Genomic DNA, 20,590 nt, shown 5'->3' with positions numbered 1-20,590 from the left:
ACCAGTTTTAGGCAAAACTTGATTCTATAATCTTACAGTCTTGAAAACCTGAAAAAGTGCAGCACCATTTTATGAATTCAGCCAAAAAGATAAATAATGCTTCTGCTCCCCCTGTTGGCTCTGTCCTCAAAACACAGCTTGGCATCAGTGAACTGAAGTTTTTGAAGAACCATAATAATATATATAGGGCTTCATCTGTTTTGAACATGAAACTTTGCCTTCATACAAAAACAAGATGCTCTATTTAATCACAATCAGAGTGAGAAAGCACATGTGAGACATAAAAAAAGCTGGGAGTTGTTTTGACCTAAACAAAACCAGGAGTTTTTGAAACACCAATCCCAAACAAAGTGTCGTGAAAGGTACATAAAAGATGATGAAGAGACATATACCTAAATGAAGGAAAGAAGTAAATAAAGCTTACTCCAAATGTATGTTTAAATCCAAAAGGCACAGTAATCTGCATACAAACCTCACCGACAGCACTGCTGATGGCTGCGTCTCACGGGGTGTTCAGGAAGACTTGAATGAATGGATGGACTTAGCTCCTCCACAGTACCCTGCTCTCGCTCCCCGAACCTCTCCTGTGCTCCTCGACACCACTGGTAGCTGCCAGCTGCCAAGAGGCCCGACCCAGCCTCAGCAGCGAGCCAGTTCCCATCACTTTGGCTCTGAGAGGACCCCTCAGCCTCCTCTCTCTGCCTGGGTAATTTCTCGACATTGAGATCTTCAAGAAGGTTAGAGAAAGATGAGTGTTTCTGTAGTAATAAGGGTAATGTAAAAGGGTGGCTCCCTGTAACAATGTCAGTTTTTTAGAGAGCCTTAAGGACTAATATTAGTTCAGCTACATTACGTGGATTCAAGTCTTTCAAGGTAAGAAAAAAAACTTTTTTTAAAATCCAGATCACTATTAAGACCAAAATTGGATTCTGAGAACCTCTGAACTTGTCAGTCTTTCCTTCAGTACACAATGGAAGAAACAAAAAGTTGTGCTCAAATCTTGTAAATTACTTAATGTATCTTCAGGCTGGAGAAAACAGGTCATTTGCACATACAGCTAGATTATCTCTGCTCAGATAATATCATAGTCTAACCTTAAACTGCCTTTCACGAAAATTTACGTATTGTAATCTGCTTGGGATTTTTTTGGCAAGTCAAGTTTACCTATACAGGCAAACCTGAACATTTAGACTTTAAATACTGCCTTCCTTCACAAGCTGTCTTTTCCCATTAGGGTAAGAGCTGGAAACAAAGATTGTGGATTGTCATCTTAGAAGGGTTCTCTGTCTCTTAAAACCTCATGTTAGAGGTTTTCTAGGTAAAAATACTTCAAGTGTGACACATAAAAACTACATATTGTTTTATTTAAATAAACCAGATTAGTTGACTACTATTGGTTGATTCTAATCAGTTAAGAAAGCCGTAATATAAAACTGAATTCAGTTTTTAAGTCCTAGTCATAGTGACACTGAGTATTCATCCTTGCAGTATGCACGAATCATTCCTCTTTCAGTGAACGCATAAATGCGGCCTCTTTGTAAATCCATTCAGATCAAAATACATTCACATTCCCTCCACTACACTGTGACCAAAGACTCTCTTAAGAGCTACTGAAAATGTTATTTGATGAACCTCTTACTGTGTCCAGCTTCAGAAAGAGAGAGAGATGCTAGTCTCATGTAGACAGGCACACTGAATCAGAGTAAACTGTAAGCAGATGTCAGAAGAAAACTGTTGGCACTCAGGTAATATTGAGAAACAATCAGCAGCATCCCCAATCGAAGTTTAAAAACACCATCACCTGGTTAAGAGGACCTGTTCCCTTTCCTATTGTACTAAAAACTGCCTGATGTTATTCCTCAGTATAACACATGATGCCACATGATGGCAGCAAACACCAAGCTTTAGCCTTACCTGCACAGGCTGTTCACCTCCTGTTCTAAAATCTTCAAGCTGCTGCACATGCCATGCAGCTACGCCGTAGGGCTCCTCAGCAGTCCTGCAGTCCAGGGGATTTGCACGTAACTGTTCTTTAAGCCACATTTGAGTCCTCACTGCTGGCTGTATGGGAGCTCCACTCACAGCCTGTTGTCCCAGAGTTGCGTATCTCTGTCCGAAAGCTTCACAACTGGCTGCCGTAGGTTTGCTTTCAGGTAAGGCACTGTAGGTCAAGTCTAAGGCATGTCTCCTACTGGAGGAATCAGAAGCAAAATCGTCTTTGCTGCACGTTTCAAACTTGTATTTGCAGTCCAGTAGGGAAGATCGTTTTTTCCCCATTTCTTTGTCCTCGATTTTTAGCAACTCCATGCTATCATGCAAACAACTTGGCCCATTTGTCCTTAATTGTGGTGACACAGCTTTGTCTGTACTAGCCCTGGAGTCCACTGAATGACTACTACCATCTTGGCTGAAGGTATTTGGTGAGCTGAGTTTAGACAAGGAGGACCATTTTCTTACAGGTCTTGCATCTTTCATGTCAAGAGAAGTGTCCAGGGCACCCTGATTTCTGCCCCCTCCTGACCGTACAAAGCTTGTACTCCATTTTGAGCCATCAGACTTGAAAGCTTCCCTGTGTTTGGAAAGTGAAGAGCTGGCATTAGACGGCATCACATGGGCAGTGGGAATAGAAACCAGTGATCGGCTGGGCTTAAACGAGGATGTACCACTTGAAGTTGAATGATCTGGGAAGAGAAATTTATCATGTAAATAAGTACAATGCAGAACTGACATTAACATCAGTGCCCAGAGGGCAAAACATCAAATTCAAGGTGAAATGCAAAGGTAGAAGGAAACAGGTTTCTTGGTAAAATAGGGTCTTCTGAGCCATTCAAGATTATGAGAATGGACACCTATGGAAGTGGGAGACTTTCAAATCTGTTTTGCTCAGGTACTACCATTTCAAAAAGAAAACTGTACTAAGAGGTGGCAACAGCAGCTCCAGACACAATTCTCAGCTTGTGGGCAGAAGGCAGCATTCATTCCCCAGCTTCAAGGTGGCAGGCTGGATTTCTCCCCAACCCCAGATAATTTTAAGTAGCTTCTGTATCACAAATGGTAGAGGTATCACAATTCAGAAGCCCCAGGACTGGTTCCTCTTCCATCACCCCTCTTCTCATTTTTTAAATGCAAAACAATTCACTAAATGCACTTCGTAAAATGGCAGGGCTGGAGACGAGCCAGTTTAATGATGGCCTCTTGCACAGAACTATTCAACCCTTCTGGATCTCACTGATTTCAAACTACGCTTCCCCAGGCAACCTGCTAAAAAACAAGATTCTGAAAAATTTTATGTTCCATTTAGGTTTTCCGTTATTTACAGACCCAAATACAATACCATACAGAAACTGTGTGTAGCATAATTTATTAAATCTATCCCAAGCTGAAATATCAAGAACAGAGAAATCAGTGAGGTGATATTCAGGAGGGGATGGAAGAGCAAAGACAAGAGAGGTAAATGAGAGGTTACTGGGGTCTGGCTGAGACCTCTCACACGCCCAGTGACATGTGCTCAGCATCACAGGCTGTGGACAACCAGAAGTAAACAGCTAATCCTCATTAGAGGATCAGCTCCCATCAAGTCACATGGCTGCACCTTAGCAAGCTGATCTTGCTTGTTAGGTTCATGGCAGATAGACAGAATGAAAATTGCTCTAATTAAAAGATTGCTTTGGGGTCCTTTTTGCCAAAAGCAAGACAGATACACTCTTCTTATTTCTCTCATCCTAACCTAGAAAGAACTTATTTCTTTGGGATTTGTCAGCTGGTACAAGAGTTCCTAGTGGGACAATTAAAAAGGAGAAAACAAACAAACAAACAAACAATCAATCAATTGCTCTAGAAGTATAACTGACACACCCAGTTTGATGGCGACACTAGGTTAATGTGATTTCGTGAAGGCCAGAACACATTATTAACTGGGCACACTTTCAAAGGATATATTTGACTCAATACACCATGCCACAGATAGGAAAACAAAGAGAGCTTCCAATGGTGCAACAACTTTTTAAAATGGCAGCACTACTTTTTCTACATATCGAAATAAAGATAACCTTACCCTCAACTTGCATACTCCTCCTTATTGGGGACCGGACTTCCTCACTCCTTGCACTTCCAGCACAACACAAAATAATATAGCCCTACAGCCACACTTCTGAGAAAAATACAGTATAGCCCACAAAATAATAAACAGTTCCTCGATTGATACCTGTTTATTACATGCTTGCCTTCTGGCTCCTAAGGGAGCCAGGGCTCCTAAGAAGATGAAAATTCTTGCTGAAGCCTTCCTGCCTCCTAATGGGTCACTGCCCCCACCATGTACCTTCCCGTTTTGAAGCTTAAGCTCGCACATTGTCTCTTGCCTCTACCCAGGCAGCCACCTACTTTCACTGTCGTTACAGAACACAGCTATCTTTAAGACCTGACAAAACGGTCAGAGCTGGTTGAAACGGACCAACAGTTTAAGAGTTATTCATAGGGTGCTGACAACAGCCATAAAATACACACGGGATGCTCACGTTAGAGAAAGTGAAATGGCGAGAAGAATAGTAGCAGCTTGTTACCTGGTGGATCACGTTGCTAATAAATGAGGTACATTTTTTACATGCAAGATGAAAGACCTTCCCTCCACCCTGTACTTCTTCCTTAAAAATTCTATACTGCAGAGAGAAACATTTTCCTTGCCTTTTTTCTCTGCCTTGATATTGCTCAAGAGGTGGGACATATTAAAGAGGAAGACAGAAGGCCACACAACTCATTTCAAGTGGAAGGAATCACCGTCTTCTGACCAAACACATTTGTGCCCACAGCTATTGCAGCAGTGGAGACAGTGATACGCAACACAAGTTCCCAAAATTGTGATATGCCCACCACATGTAACCAATCTGCCTGTGCCAGCTGCAGTCTCAGCTTCTCTCAGCTCTGCCTTCCTGTCTTCTCTTGTAGCACAGCAGATGCTAGCATAGATAGCCACTACAGATCAGGTGCATCTTGCTACTCTCCGTAGCAGGGGCTGCCAGCTTCCAGCCCTGCTCTGCAATAGAAATAAAGGTACTCAGTCATCTCTGGCTGAGGATGTCAAAGCAGTGACAAGAAGGCGAAAGAAGTATATGACATGACGGAGCTCCAATCTCAAACATATGTATTGTGAGATGGAAAGCACAGGGTTAGAGTCCTGCTTTCCGGGAGCATTCAGCAGAAGAGCAGGGAGAGACTTTCCTCAGTAGAGTAGGGAAGAAAACACACAGTAGAAAGAAACACAACTCTTCTTGTACAGGTACTCCTTGGCTGGAGGCTGCTGCCTCTGTAACACTCAAGCAAACTAACTTTTGTACTGTACCTTACCCAGAAGCCGAATCTGACACAGCACAAAGTCAGACCTGTGAAGGAAGCAGCCACAGGCTTTTTTATATCCAAAGAAAATTGAGTATATTAGGATTGAAAAAGAACTGACTGCAGAGACCTATGTTTTAGGCTATGCAGATTTCTATGAGTAGAAATGTCACAACTGCAAGAGGAAGGTAAGAGAAGAAACCCTATCTGTACACATGTATCTGTGAAATTTAAATACAGTTGCATACCAAAAAAATTATAATAGGATTTAATATAGCATATTCAGTCTGAAATACTGACTTAATGTCACATACACACAGTCTTCAAACTAGAATTAAAAACAATAATAATTAGAAGTATATGATCTCCTTCACCTGTTTTTATTAGAGTACAGAGTTATTCATATGTGGTAGATTTTTATTTTTCCTTGTTCTACTCTAAATTTAAGCCCTAAGTTAGATAAAAACTTCCTTTCTTCACTTCTGATTCTAAACTCTTCAAGCAGATTTAAACCTGGAATGCCACGTACATCCAACTACAGCTGATGGATGTCTCTGATAATTTGTCTCTAAGTGAAACACACCAATTTTGGCTTCAAGTTGTCCTAATTACTCTTCCCATTAACGCTCACTGAAACATATGAGAAAATTCACACTTCTTCTTAGAGCATATTGCTTCAGTCTGCCTTGACTGCAGGCTCAGCTGGAAAGAGAGCCAGTCTGCATTCTGAAACATCTCCTCACAACAGAAAAAGCATGAAATTCAGAAATTTCATTGAAAATCAGAGAGAATCCAGAAAGTATCATGAAACTTAGAAGACATTACTACTTCTGCAGTCACAGAAATAAGCTCCATCTGGCCAAATTCTGCTGAAGACTACTTTATCCAAACAGCAGATTTTTTCCCTTCCATACAGTCGGGGGTGAGCAAATGCCTAGTTCAGAACTAAAAGTGCTCTCTTCTAGCATTACTCACATTTTCACTTCATTGAGCTAGTGTTTATTTGAAGATTACCAACACTCTTAAACATGGCTTGTATGCCTCCAGAGTCTTTCAATGCTTAAGACTGCTCGCATTAATGAAAACTTAAAGAGACAGGAGGAAAAAAAAGACAGCTAGTTGCTACTGGTTTCCCTTTGAACAACATCAAGATGATACGTCAAATTTTGCATTTCAATTATCCTATTAACTTTTTTTTTCTGCCCACCACAAAGCTCCTTAGAGGAGTTCTCTAATAGGCATAATATTTTAATACCTGATCCAATACTTCCCAAACCACATAAATAAGAGAACTGGAAAAACTATATTTTAAAAACATGCTACAAGATTTCTACGACATAATAGCAACAGATGTAATAGAAAATGAAAAGCATTTCATATGGCTTTCTTACTATCTTGTGTTACACTTCTGAACTATTTAATTACTGCATATCTGGCACAGAAAATATAACAGAAGCAATTTTGGTCTTACTAAAAGCCTAATCACAGAAATTTTGTTGAAATGGGAGACAGCACAGCAGAAACTTGCTTCTTCTGAAGAAGAAAGAAACCCTCCAACATAAAGTTAATGAACGCCTCCTACTCATTTACATTTTTCTGTGCCAAGTTTTTTGTATCACCAGGGGCAACTATATTCATCATAACTAGAAGAAGATCTCTGAAGCCATTTCTCAGGCCAGATATACAACACAATCATTCAGCTACTTAAAATCCTTATCTCTTGTCCAACAGTCAGTCGTAACGCACGAGACAGAGAAGGTTCATTGTAACCCTGAACAACTTCCTCAGCTGCAAAGTGAAACTAGTGCTTTAAGAACCCCCATCTACAAAATACACCTCTACATGATACAATTTCTTCACTGCTCCCAGTAAGATTATCAAACAATAGCAGAGCAATCAGCTAATACAGTTACCCAATACTAATCAAAATCAAAATGCCTATGATGCATAAGTTTATGGGATGGATGGATATCTAATACCACTGAAAACAGAGAACCTTTCTTGTGTGAAGGACTTTGAAATCTGATATTTTATCCAGGCTATAATTAGAAAGCCCTGACCATGCAGTACACCAGTATTAAAAACAGCTGACCTTCTCTTCCTGCCCTCCCCTCCCACCCCCCAAAACACTGACATAGATTACCCCAATCCAGGAAAATAAACTGAATTATTCTTATTGACTGAGCAGAAGAGAAACGGCGGAAGTCAAGCCTCTGTTATACAAATTGAAGGTCTTGAATCTGGCTGCAGGTTAGTGTACAAAGGTTCTTACATTCGTTATAGGATGCCTGTTCTTCTGACTGCTTCTCTGAACTCTTAATTGCAGGGACCCCAGCAACAAGCGACAAGCAATTCCAGTGTCCAACATATGATTTACTGCAAGGGCCATGAGTCTTCATTCTACCATGCAAGCATGTGGCTGCCTCTCAGAAACCTCCAAAACAGCCACTTCCAACAACAGAAGCGTCTCACTCTCTTAGGAGTTGGCTGAAAAACAGAGACCATGGGATGATGTGCCATGACTGCAATGTTTATGCTACACATGCCTTCCCCCCTACCTACCTACTTATAAATTGGACTAGCCTTAAAGCAGTGTAATCAGATGAGCCAACTGAGAAATTTCAAAATGGACAAGCAGGAGGCCAGCCCTAGCAAAAAGCCCTGAAGAGACTGATTCATCAACCCCTGGAAGCAAAAGCATGTCTTTTCAGGGTGCAGTAGCAGTCACAAGAATGGTTTGGGTTTGGTCAGTTTGTTTTGGTTGGGTTGTTTGTTTTTGGTGGGTTTTTTTTTTTACTGTCAAGAAATCTCCACCATTCTCTTCACAAGCCCTGTTCGTATCATTTCAAGCTTACTATGCCAAAATACGAGAGATGAATGAATGGAGGAAATCTCTGCAAATAAACCTCTTTCGAAGAATAAATAAACACAAGCATGCATCATAGAAAGCTGTATCAGAAACGGAAGGCCTGGAGACGCAGGAGAGAACTGTTCAGACATTTAACAAGTCCTGTATGAGAAAGTGGGCCCCAAATCCTCATACAATTCCTAAGCATTAGTTGTTTAAAGTGCTGTGTTTGTACAGCAAGAAACTAGAACAAAAGAATAACTAACAAAAAAGTTACTAGAGGCAAAATATAGTTTAGTACTAACTAGTTAATACCAATTTAAAATAAGACAACGTTAAATGCTAAAATACTTACTGCCAGTAAACCGAGTTCCCTGTGTCACATATATGCCTTCAAAGCAAAAACAGTCATGTGGTGTTCAGAAGCAAGTTCAATTACTGTTACTTGGAAAAAAGAAGCAAGTTCACTGGCTTCCAGCATCACTAGTTACTGTACTGGCAGTATTGATCTGTTTTACATAAGAACTGGATACCAAACTCCCAAGTCAGTTCTACTTTATTTCAAACTAATTCCTGTACAATTTTCTGTAATCTACTGTGTTGCATACCAAAAGAATGCATACCTACAAACTTGCTAGTTTTAGAAGTTGAAGTCATTTAAAATCTACATAATTCACAGAGAGTACGAACAGTACAACTCTGAATAATACAAATGCAAAATTAAGAGGTAGCAGCTGAGACAGAATTTTCAAAAACTGAAGGAATTTCGCTGCTTTTATTACTTCCCTTCAAACAGCATCATCTTAGAGTAAGTCATGTGATGAAATACTGGTAAAGCTACTATCTCTGAGCAATGTTATTGTAGAGATGGAAAAAGGAATAAACGGTAGGTCAGCCTCACGTGCCTCCTACAACCTAAAGAAATGAAAAAATACTACAAAAGGAGTTAAAAGAATTTTTAGTAAACAGAGCAGAAAGCAGTGTTGGGCAAGAGTAAAAGCTGTACACAGGAATGCCAAGGTAGCACACACACTTATCCAAGGAAGGAAACGCAGAGGTAACACCAAGTTCCAGCAAATGGTAAACAGCTTCTCTGACATCCTTACAAACAAAAGGAATATGATGTACATATGAAAATACTTCAACAGAACCTTGCCTAACATATCCCATCTAACTTACTATAAACTGGCCATTTGGTATCATCTTCATTATCCTCCTCTACAGTTAATGCCTTTCCTTTTTTCCACTTGCAACATCTCACTCATTTCCACAACCCTTCCGGCAAACTCACCTTCTCCCTGTTTGCCAGAGAGGTGATATGGTAGCAACAATCCTACTTGGTGTAAGAAGTGAGGATAACGCTCTCAACTTTCAAAAAAAGGGAGAGTGGGAAACAAGTATGTTCTGAAGGTTGGTTAATGAAGAAAAAAAGAAGAAAATTATTACTCATAATGAAAGTTATTTACTAATATTTCCCTATTTTCCTACTATTTAAGTCCTGTTTTCAGCTTACCACATAGAAGGTTGCCTTGCTTCACTCAGCTTTACTTATTTCCCCAGAACACAGTATTGGCAAGTAACATGCTCTGTAGACGTTACTACTTTGACTGTATTCAGTCATAGTAGTTAGGGTACTGAAATACTCTTTCAGAAGTCTGCTCTTTGACCAGCTCTCATTAGGACACAGCAGATGCTTTCCAGCTTTGATTTATTTAAAAAGTGCTGTCCCCATACTTGAGAAGTCATCACTGTACACTAACATCACGTTTCCACCACACCTTCCGAGATGGTAGACTTGGCAAAAAAACTCATTAGTGAAGTTGTTAGATTCCAGCAACAAGGACAAGCAATTTAATGATACAGTGGACCACATGGAAGGACAGCATCTTCATATGATCTCACCTTAGCACTACAAATCACTCTGCATTCCAGTAGCCATTTCAAGAGCCAAAATTCCCAATTCCATCACATAAGTTAGATGGCAAGAGGCAATCTGAGTATCTTCCCACAGAATTGCACATGGGTGATCAAACCAGAACCAGTGCCAAAACAAAGTGCACAATGCAGATTATACATTTGGGATTTTTTAAGATCATACATTACCAATTTAAAAACCACTATGCAGGAAAGAGACAAGCTCAGAAGAGAGTGTTAGTTTTCTCCTATGTTCCACTGGAGTCAGGATTGAGGTTGAAGTTCCCAATATTAACCAAAGTTAAAAGACATTTGGTAGAATGACCCATTCAAACCACCCCTCATTAAAAATTAATACACATTCCCTTGAAATATATAGCTGATTTTTTTTGTGCAAGAAGATCTCAGGTAAAATGATCCATGTTCTGCTTAAAAAAAAGTCCCTTTAAATTAGCTGTTTGGCAATATCAATTATCACAAGTCTCAAATAATAAAAACTTTACAGTGTATTTCAACAAATAAAGCTTAACAAAAACTTCTAACAACATTTTCTGCTTTGCCACAGTTGACTTCAGGGAGACTGTACTAGGCCAGTGCAACAGTTTTTGATAGGGGAAAACAAATACAAACTCCACAAACAAAGGCAAACACGAGTGGTACAGTAAAACTCCTGGGATTTGCTGTAATAAAACTGAGGTTTTAATAGGCACTAGGTATATACATGCAGAGAGAAAAAAGAAGAGAAGAAAACCCCCAAGCCCACATACACATACACACCGAGTACAGCCATCCTGCTTAAGGGATCTTAACATAACTGATATTTTAAGATTTAATACAAAATAGTACTGCCTACTAATATTACTGTGAAGTGACAATTTGCCTAGCAATATCTAGGCTAATTATACTCAGATGGGGAATCCACAACTCCAGAAGAGAAACATCTTCAAACAAATCTAATAACTTCCTACTCTTGAGCCAGATCTGGGTCAAATTAGCTCGCTCACACGAAGCCCATATTCAGAAGATCATTTAACAGGGGATTGTAAAGAAGAGTAGCACTATATCAAGGTGGGATGGTGCCATTCCAAAATGAAGTCAGGTACCAGTCCTGTGCAACAAGGACAGCTTTACTGAAGTAGCACACAGTTCAAAAAGCAGCAGGTGAAATATGTTTTACAGGAAAAGGTTATTCAGCAAAGAGAAATAACTACAGCAGAGTCAACTACTGCAAGATTCTATTCTGTTTTCCTTACTGTACTCAATTATTCCAGATACCAGTGTTACAGGAATGTGAAAGTACAGATTCATTAAAAGCACATGAGGCAAACACAATACTGTGGGCTATTTAACTGAAGCAGAAAAGATTTCACAGACTGTATCTGATCAGAGTCTAAAGTAAACAGCAGGTAAGCCCAAGAACAAATCTTCACTCCGTATCAGTCACTGCAGACAAGTTATTTATAACTACTATTGGTCCAAGCTTGCAATGGCCATTCAAAACGAAAAATGGGTTTCCAAATCAGATTTATCTGCTAAATTAATCTACAAAGATAAAGGCTAACCTAACTTACTAACCTTACTTCTCTTCAGATGAGAAAGCTGAGCATGTTAAGACAGAAGTATGTCTTGAAAGAATGAACAAGTTTTACCAAAATACAATAAACCTTTTGATTTATGCATTTTGCCTCCTTATCCCAAGGATACCACACACCCACAGTCAAATATAATTGTGCTTTCTAGAAACACAACATAATAAAGGATGCTCTTAATCATTTCCAAAGTTGAACTTTCACAGCATTAACTGCCACACGCACACAGAGATATCCCATCCTCGATGCTTTCTCTTTGCGTACCTCTCTGCCTACCAGCCCTTCAGCGTTCAGCTTGGGTGCTATTATTACTGCCGTACATATACAGTATCTGATAGAGAACTGTGCTACAGGATGTTCGTAAGCTGCTGTCTGAGTACACAGGAGTAACACGCAACTGGCCACCACGAAATAGTAAAAATTGTTATGTATAAAATGTCAATGCTCCATGTAAAAGAGCAGAAGCTGAACAAAAGATAAAATTTGTATCCTGTAGTATCTATCTTTCTTTTCCAGCAATCTGGAGCTATTTTTAAGAAATAGTTATATAACTAAGTAGAACGATTTTCAGATTAACAGGTTCTATTTTTTCCCCACAGATAAGAGGATAAAGCAATATTCCAGAACAGCAGTCACGTAATCAGGCAACTTCATTTTGCTGAAATAAAAATATGAGTGAAAACTTGTACTGCCACAGGGTTTGTTTTTTTGTTTGGGTTTGTTTGTTTGGTTTTTTTTCCTTTGTGGTTGGTTGTTCCTTTTTTTAAAAGTCTAGATCTTAACTTGCATTTGCCTTTTTATGAAGGCCGTCTACAGCTTCCAATTCCATTTTCCAACAAGCAGCACTTAACAGTGAAGACATGCAGAAATCAAATATCCCCCTAGGACCTTCATTAAAAGTAAAGGCTAAAGGAAAAAAATACTATGGATGTCAGAATATATTTATCCTCCTTCCTTTCTGAATCTGCAAGATACCCATGCCGCAAATACCGTCTACTTCAACAGCCACCAGATACTCTCTCTTGCTGGCACTACCTCTTCATCCCCAGCTAGGGATGACTCCAAAAAAACTGCAGTAACCTGGCCCATCAGAACAGAAATCCACCCCTGCCCTCCAGAGGGGAAAAATCCTAGGTATTTTTGTTCTCTGTAAGAGAACATCCAGTAGCAGGAACATACCTACCCCCTCCACTTTCCTATGCCAAGACAGACAGAAGTTGTATTTTCTCAAGCTCCAAAGGAAACTCATTTGTATTATCCCAACTCTCTAACTTACTCCAGGTGCCATCTCAAACAACAGCATTCCCAGATTAGCTAGGCTGACACCTTTCAGCAGCAAAACCACCTCACTTAAGACATGAAGGGAAAAGGAGGTGCATGTGAGGAGACACTCACACAAGGAGAGTTAAGAGGAGAGACTCCCTCTAACCCAAGGGACCAGAGCAAACCCTGAGGGTTCCCACAGAGCACTATCATTCCATGCAGTTAAAACTTTGCTGTTGACCAAGGTGTATATCAATCCCTTACATTTTATTCATAAGTACAGGCAGAAACAGAGCCTACAATTTAATGTCAAGTAACTTTAGAAGGTTAAATCCCACTTTCAACTTCCAAGGAGACTGGAGGCTACGTTTTTGAGATCATTATCCATTAATGAAAGTTTAATCCCTGCTCCTACTAAGATGGTCTTTAGCCTAAAAATATCATATTTAGATTCATCTGGTACCCATTCTGCTCACCACTAAGCAATGGATCTCTTATCTTGGTTCACAGCCCACCAAGAATAGCTCTTTCTCACAGGAGCAGCAGCTTTCAGCTTTACGCCAGGTTATGCAAGTGTGGAAGAGAGGACACGCCTTCATCTTCATTTTCTCTCCCAACCTCGTAGTCCAACCCCATTTCCTCCACTGATTTCCCCCAGTTGAGCCTTACACACAGTAGTCATCCTCCTAGTTTACCACTGCATTCTCACTTTGGGAGCCCCAGCCTAAACTCATAATCATAGAATAGAATCATTGAGGTTGGAAAAGACCCTTAGGATCATCGAGTCCAACCGTTAACCGATCACTGCCAAGCCCACCACTAACCCATGTTCCTAAGCGCCATGTCTAAATACCTCCAGGGATGGTGACTCAACCACTTCCCTGCACAATCTGTTCCAGTGCTTGATAACCCTTTAATGGGTGATCCTTCCAAGTATCACACAGGCTTCTGTACAATAAGAGCATGTGTATAAGCTTTTATCCAGATGGAAAAAGAAATCCTTTCACAGGCAGAAGCAGGTGCTGTGAGCAGCCACAGCAGTGAGGCTGCCATGGGTCCAGCAAAGCAGAAAGACACTGCTTGATGGCCTTTACACTGCTTCATAGCAAGACCGTCTCTGTCTGTCTCCTTCCTCCCTCCTTCTGCTGCAGACAAGGGTCAGGCCAGGTTGCCCAACACAGCCAGCTTGCCGCAGCACTGCCACCGCTACGTACCACTTGGAAGTGGTTAATGTACCACAAGCAATTTACTTAATACACTTTGGGAATGCCTGCATCAAGCCGTAATCCCTTCCAAGGGCCAGAAATCATCCTCAGGAATCCCAAAAATTCAACTGCTGCCCCAAGAATAATTTAGCTCACTGGGGAAGTCTCTCCCCTTCAAATGCTGATCCCCAAATGGTAACAGAATAATACGTGAACAGGAGTTCATATTCAACTGGAATATGTCTGCTGAGGACCTAGCAGTCTTGGTCTACCTAATTACTTACCAAGACTTGGGAAAAAGCAAGATATTAAAAAACAAACAAACAAACAACCACCACAAAACACAAACACACCACAAACAAACAAACATAAAAAAACCCTGTAAAACAAATACTCAAAGGAGCAAAATACACCATTGCAGAAGTAGATATAGCTCTCTATTTTCTAACTTTTACATTCTTACATTTGTTACTCTACTCTTCATTTACTATGCAAGACTCCTTCCTTCCGTTCTTGGACACTTTAGGTCTTTGATAACAAATCAACAGCCTACTCCACATGTAGGTCACCATCTGGAAACCAGCTCAGGTCACAGAGGATTAACCTTAAATTGGATTTGAGCATAGCTCTGTATCCTACAGAAGAAGTCACTTTTTATATTTCAAAAATTAAGCATCATTATCCTTATTTCCCAAATGAAGAACAGGAGGCAAAGTGTTACAACAACTAGCCTGATGTCACTTCGTAAACTGTACGTGCTTTCTCCCACTGCTCTCTACACTGAGCAATACTTGGCTACCCTGGTATAATGTATATATTTTAAACTTCGCAAATTCAAGAAGAACAAAAAGAAGGAATAAACTGGGGGGAAAGGAGGGTAAGACCCACCTGGAATTCTTAGCATTTTTCTATAGCAACCAAAAACTTGATACTTGCCAAAGAAATCTGACATTCCTATTACTAACAGAAACATTTCTGAAAGCAACAGTGGCAAGAAGATGATATGGAAAAGTTACTGAATTCCATCCTACAAAACTGATTACAATACAATAAACAGATGTGGAAAAACCTCAATTTTCCTGCACCTTTTTTCCTGCATCATCTGGCTTTCACCATTTTGACTCTAGCTTCTAATATTTCTTTTTTCAGACACACCTGTGAAGCCATGATGGTAAGACTGATAATAACTGAATGTTATTCCATTTCTAATACATAATTTCTCTACAGCATAAAACAAAGGAGAGGGATTCACATTTCTGTAATGCCCATGAACAACTCTCCTGCCAAGACCACCACCTTCCCCACACACACTCTGAGGACTTAATTTTGGTTTTTTTGGAGGACAGTTGATAGTTTGAGCAAATGGGAATAATACACCGGTAAAATTAGCAGTGTTAATTCAGAGGCTATATTTAGAACTAAATCTCACACTCTTAGGAGGATTTCTGTACTGTAAAAAACAAGCCTCCCCTCCAGAAGGGAACTATACTTCCTTATATGCCCACCAAAGAAGCCACAAAAGATAATTTTAAAGGCTAGATAAAAAATACTCATGCATGTTACCACCTGAATAATATTACTCTGAAAGTTTTCCTGGAATATATGTGCAGATCTTAATGCTTACCAGCATTTCTTCACTTGCTACCAGTCTGTCTGTAAAGTAATGATAGTTATATACTATTCATCTGAACCTGTATGTCATCCTTTTTAGAAATATTCTGAAAATTGAAGGCCACTTGTGTTCTTTGAAAAGGCTGACTGAAAGATCCGACTTTAACTATAACCCGCACTTAAACAAACAGATACCAATTTAGGAGAGAAATGCGTAACGCCTAGGACAGTCTTTTATTCCAGCTTTTCCTAATGAAAATATTTAGCTTTGCAAATAATTTCTAACAAAAAAACAACTAACAAACATACACCAAAAAACCCCTCACACCCAAAACATTCTTTCACTGGCAAATCATTTCTAAAAAAGTTATCGTTTCTCCCCCCACTACCTATGCCAGACAGTAAATAGAGTTTAGTGCCCTGATGTTACCATGACTTAGAAAATTTTATGAATTAGCACGCTAATTAAATGAAAGCGAGAAATCCAACTAAATCATGAAAGCAAGAACATCTAAGTCATTAATTATGATAAATGCTTTAAAAGAATGTTTCTCATCCTGAAAACCCAAAAGTTCCTTTGCCAACTTATATAGATGTTGGGCACCATTTGGTCCACCAAAGCCATCCTCCCTGGTATGAAACACAACACTTGCTACAAATGATATAAACAGTCTCAGATTAAAACACTTGATCCACTATAGAGAACAGAACTGTAACCAAACTCCAACTTGTGTATTTGAGATAATTTCTGTAGTCGTTACAGATAAAACATGCTAAAGCATTCAAAACAAAAAGAAGACAACACTCACACAAAATCTTTCCTTGGTAAAGGTTTGGGGTTTGACCACCATAATTCTAAAAAATCAGTGTGGCATCTCAGTTCCCAACAGCGTGGTTTACCTAGCACCCAAATGGGATGCTGGTTCAATGCCAACACGCCTCCCTGAGTACCCACTGAATCTCCAGCATTACTGAGCACAGCCTTCATGTTTAAACAAAGCACATCATATGACATAAGAATTTCAGAGTTATTTTAAGTGCTGCTACCTGTAATGCCACCTAGTCTTCTGACCACTAACTCCTAGACAATATTAAAACAGAAGAAGGGTTCACTGTTGACCAACAACTAACAAGCTTGAACACAAAGAGAATTACATTTTTCTTCAAAGAGTTTGGTGATCTCTTTTCTCTGCACCGCATGAAAATTAGAAGACATCTAAGTTTGTATGTCTATTTTGTTTTGTGATGTGCACTGTTATGAGTACAGAGCCAGAGGTGGGAGAGCAGAGAATGTTTCGATTGCTGCCTTTAATAATGGAAAGAATTCAGTGTTTATAAATTTATTTCCAGTTGTTGGCTCATATATTTGGATATTTATAGTACTCATCACTATGGTATCCAAGCACATTAGCAGTCCTTTGACCCACGCAAAACAATACAAAACTGTTTCTTCTCCATCCTCCAACCTATTAAGAAACACCTCAATTGCAGTATTACTAGCACAGCATGTTCCAGAAATTAAAATCAGAACTCTTAAAAAGCTAAACTCAATTTCAGATCTTACTTTTTGATCAAAACAAGCAGGAAACAAAGTATATCATAAAAGCTGGTGTGGGAGAAAACAGCTTACCAGGACCTGCTCTCTGGCTCTGAAATAAAGTCAGCTCCATAAGCACTAGCTCAGAGTCTGAATTGTCTACTTACAGCAAGAATTTAAATAAAAAAATTATATTTGTCTAACGATGTTAATAATTGAAGTAATCTTTCACCCCAGAGGAACATAAGAGAGCCATTTTGTGCAATGCAGTATCTAATGTGTTCTCCAGTGTTACCTAATAGTACCAGTAAATCCCTAACATAGCAAATTCTAATGGCATTCAGCCCACATCCAAGCTACCGGGATGAAATCTGAAACTCTGCAAAGGGTAGCAATTTTAGAAGCTACATACAGATCTTCACATCACCACTCAAGTAGTAGAAGGCTATTAATGCACTTCAGCTTTAGAGGAGAGGTTGACACAAGTGATTTTTGAAAAATCAAAACTAACATGCTTCACATTCCATAAAATATTTTTATCATCAACTACTGCTAAATTCCCTTTTACATTTTGGACTAGCATCTGTAGGCAGATTAGGCACCATTACAATACTGAAATGATGGAGCAGTGGAAACAGAACTGTATCAATAACATAATTATAAAGACTGAATGCAAGTACAGCTTCTTAACAGAAACCCCAGATACTTTTTTATCCTGTCTTCCTGTACTGCACTTTATTTTTAGATTTTCATTTATACTCTCACTTATTACAGGCCAAAAAGATTAACGACGTTAGAAAAACAAGCATGGTAACTGTGTTGTACATACATGCACACATACAAACTCTCATATAATCCATATTAATGAAACTATATAAGCACATATAAAAGATAAATTAAGTGATTTAACCAGCCTCACAAAAACAGTAAGTTTCGGGGGGGGGGGGAAATCCATGCTTCTCTAAGTCTGCCATGACTTCTGAAATGCAGAACTCCACCACACATGTCACGCTCTCCATCAAGTCCCATACCTACTTCCCAACAGCTGGAATAATACCCACTGCAGTCTAATTAACGTTCTTCAACTTTTACAGTAAATTAAGGGTATACTACTCCCATGGGAGTATAGTACTCCTAGAGTCATATAAACAAGAATTCTTGGCAGTAAGTCACGTGTTTTATTAATTCTACTAGACTATGCTACCTGACAGAACTAACTAAAGTAAATATTCATATATATTCCTAATATGCCTACCTACTCTCAAATTCCCACTTCATTCCAAAACTTCACAAGTACTTATTTAAGAGCTTCTGAGTTTTTCACATTCCTCATCTCCTTCTAAAATATTCCATCCCAATTTCCATTAAGGGTTAAATAAATTTTAATTTCCATTAAAAAATTAAACTCATGGGTAAATACAAAACCTGCAATTTTTGCTATTCACTCGCTATGTCTACATATATACTCCATCTTCATATCATATCCTGCAAGAGTTTGATTGTATCATTTACTGATATTAGTCTTAACATGTTAAAAAAAAAAAAAAAAAAAAAGGCAACTCTCCCAACTCTCCCAGACCTCATTTTACAAAGGAACACAAGGAAAAAAAAAAAAAAAATCAGGAAGAAGGACAAAAGTATTACCACACCACCTCATAAAGATATTCTAAAAGCAGAAATCCCACCAGTATAAATCAAGGTCTGCTGCTTCTCTTATTTATATCACATATTGTTCTTTTTAAGCCAAAAGATGATTCTCAAGACCCAAGTTTTACAAGAATTGAGCCATTAGTAACATCAGAAATTGCGACAAAGCCCATAAAACGGGAAGTCTGGCCAGAAACAACCTTCCACCACTTTCCTTTTTTTAAGGAACTGACACTGAAAGAATAGAAAAGTAACAAACTGGAGCAGTTGTGTATGCAAAGCTAATCCAGCTGAGCATCCTGTACTGAAGTCCTCTACCACAGTCCCCTCAGCATGAAGGAGTAAGATCATTTGAATACCTGGTGGAGGCGAGAGAGATTTCATGGAAAGGTCTGAATGTGTAATGCATACCTATCCAGTGGACTACTTCAAGTCAGATTTGTTTTCCCCCTCTTCTCCCTCAACCCCATTAGGAGAGAGAAGATGGGGCAGTAATGAGACCTGACCAGGAATACTGAAACTGGTGACACTGATGGGAGTTGAAAGGAGAGAGAAAGTAACACAAGATCAAGTTCAGACCATGTGTCACAGGGACAGCACGTTTCCAGTTCTACAGAAGCCATGAATCACTTCACTCGGGATTTTTTAGAAGCTATATTAGACAACAGATATCCAAGCAACCTCCACAAAAAGCAATGTTTTCTTCACAAAGGATTTTTTTCATCGTAAGTATTTTTTTCTCCTAGTCTAGATAGGGCAAAAGAGTTGTTCTTCCACAACCAATATCACCCAACAGAACAAACTTTTCCAGTGTAACTTACAAACTGACAGAAAAGCCATGATTTCCAAGACTCCATGTCCATCAAGCCTGCAAATAGCCTGACCTTCCATTCAGTTCCAATCCAGAATGATCCTTTGTAGATCTATGGCATCAGATTCACATGAGCATGACAATAACCACATTTTGGGGGTGGATCTTTATACTCTGAAAAAAATAACTTTTTTTTTTTTTAGGTCTTCTCCCAGATGGAAAATAGCTACACTCTATACCAACAGGAATTGTGTATACATAAAAGTAGAAAGTCATATAGGGTTTAAACATCCTAATTCACAGCTTAGTACCTATTCAAGTTAATTTTAGATCATGAAACTTAGATCATCTACACAAACCACTAGTGTGCGTTACACACACATTTGGCACAGTAATAAATAAAAGGCTGGTTTTAAAATTATTGCTTTTAAGAATCCCATTAAAACACAAAAATAAATAAAAAGGTTATGCTACACTAGGCAATCTTTTACCTGCATGCTCCCTTTACTAAATATCTGCACCATGAACTTGACAGTTCTTAGTTTACTACTGCCAAAAGTAAAAAAAAAACAAAGAAAAACTCAGCACATCTCACTTCTTAATAGTCTCTAAAATTCTTTCAACTAGACTTCTTTTGGCTATTAAGATTTCTCTAACATGTGAGGAGAACCACAACTGATGATTATGGGTGCCCCAGTGAATCCAACTCCCTTTCTGTGCGCTCTGAATGTATTTTTAATCCACTTTTCAAGCTGAGCTAATTAGAATTAAAACCTTGCCATCACTCTTAACGGCAAAGTATGAGTGCATACAGATGGCTGACACAGTGAGAAAGAA

At 39.1% G+C, this 20,590-nt stretch overlaps 1 protein-coding gene across 1 annotated transcript in view; it reads right to left on the bottom strand.

Moving 5' to 3' along the window:
• CEP85L (centrosomal protein 85L) overlaps positions 1–20,590 on the bottom strand; it is a 126,691-nt gene that overhangs the window by 75,615 nt on the left and 30,486 nt on the right. Inside the window, exon 3 of the mRNA XM_087774131.1 lies at positions 1,915–2,681. Within this exon, the coding sequence (XP_087630257.1) occupies positions 1,915–2,681 (767 nt within the window). The remainder of the gene's footprint in view (positions 1–1,914; positions 2,682–20,590) is intronic.

Source organism: Nipponia nippon, unplaced genomic scaffold (assembly GCF_047370975.1).
Source record: "Nipponia nippon isolate SJK-2023a ecotype South Korea unplaced genomic scaffold, ASM4737097v1 scaffold_4, whole genome shotgun sequence".
Classification (NCBI taxonomy): domain Eukaryota; kingdom Metazoa; phylum Chordata; class Aves; order Pelecaniformes; family Threskiornithidae; genus Nipponia; species Nipponia nippon.
This window is presented reverse-complemented; position numbering and strand designations above follow the sequence as displayed.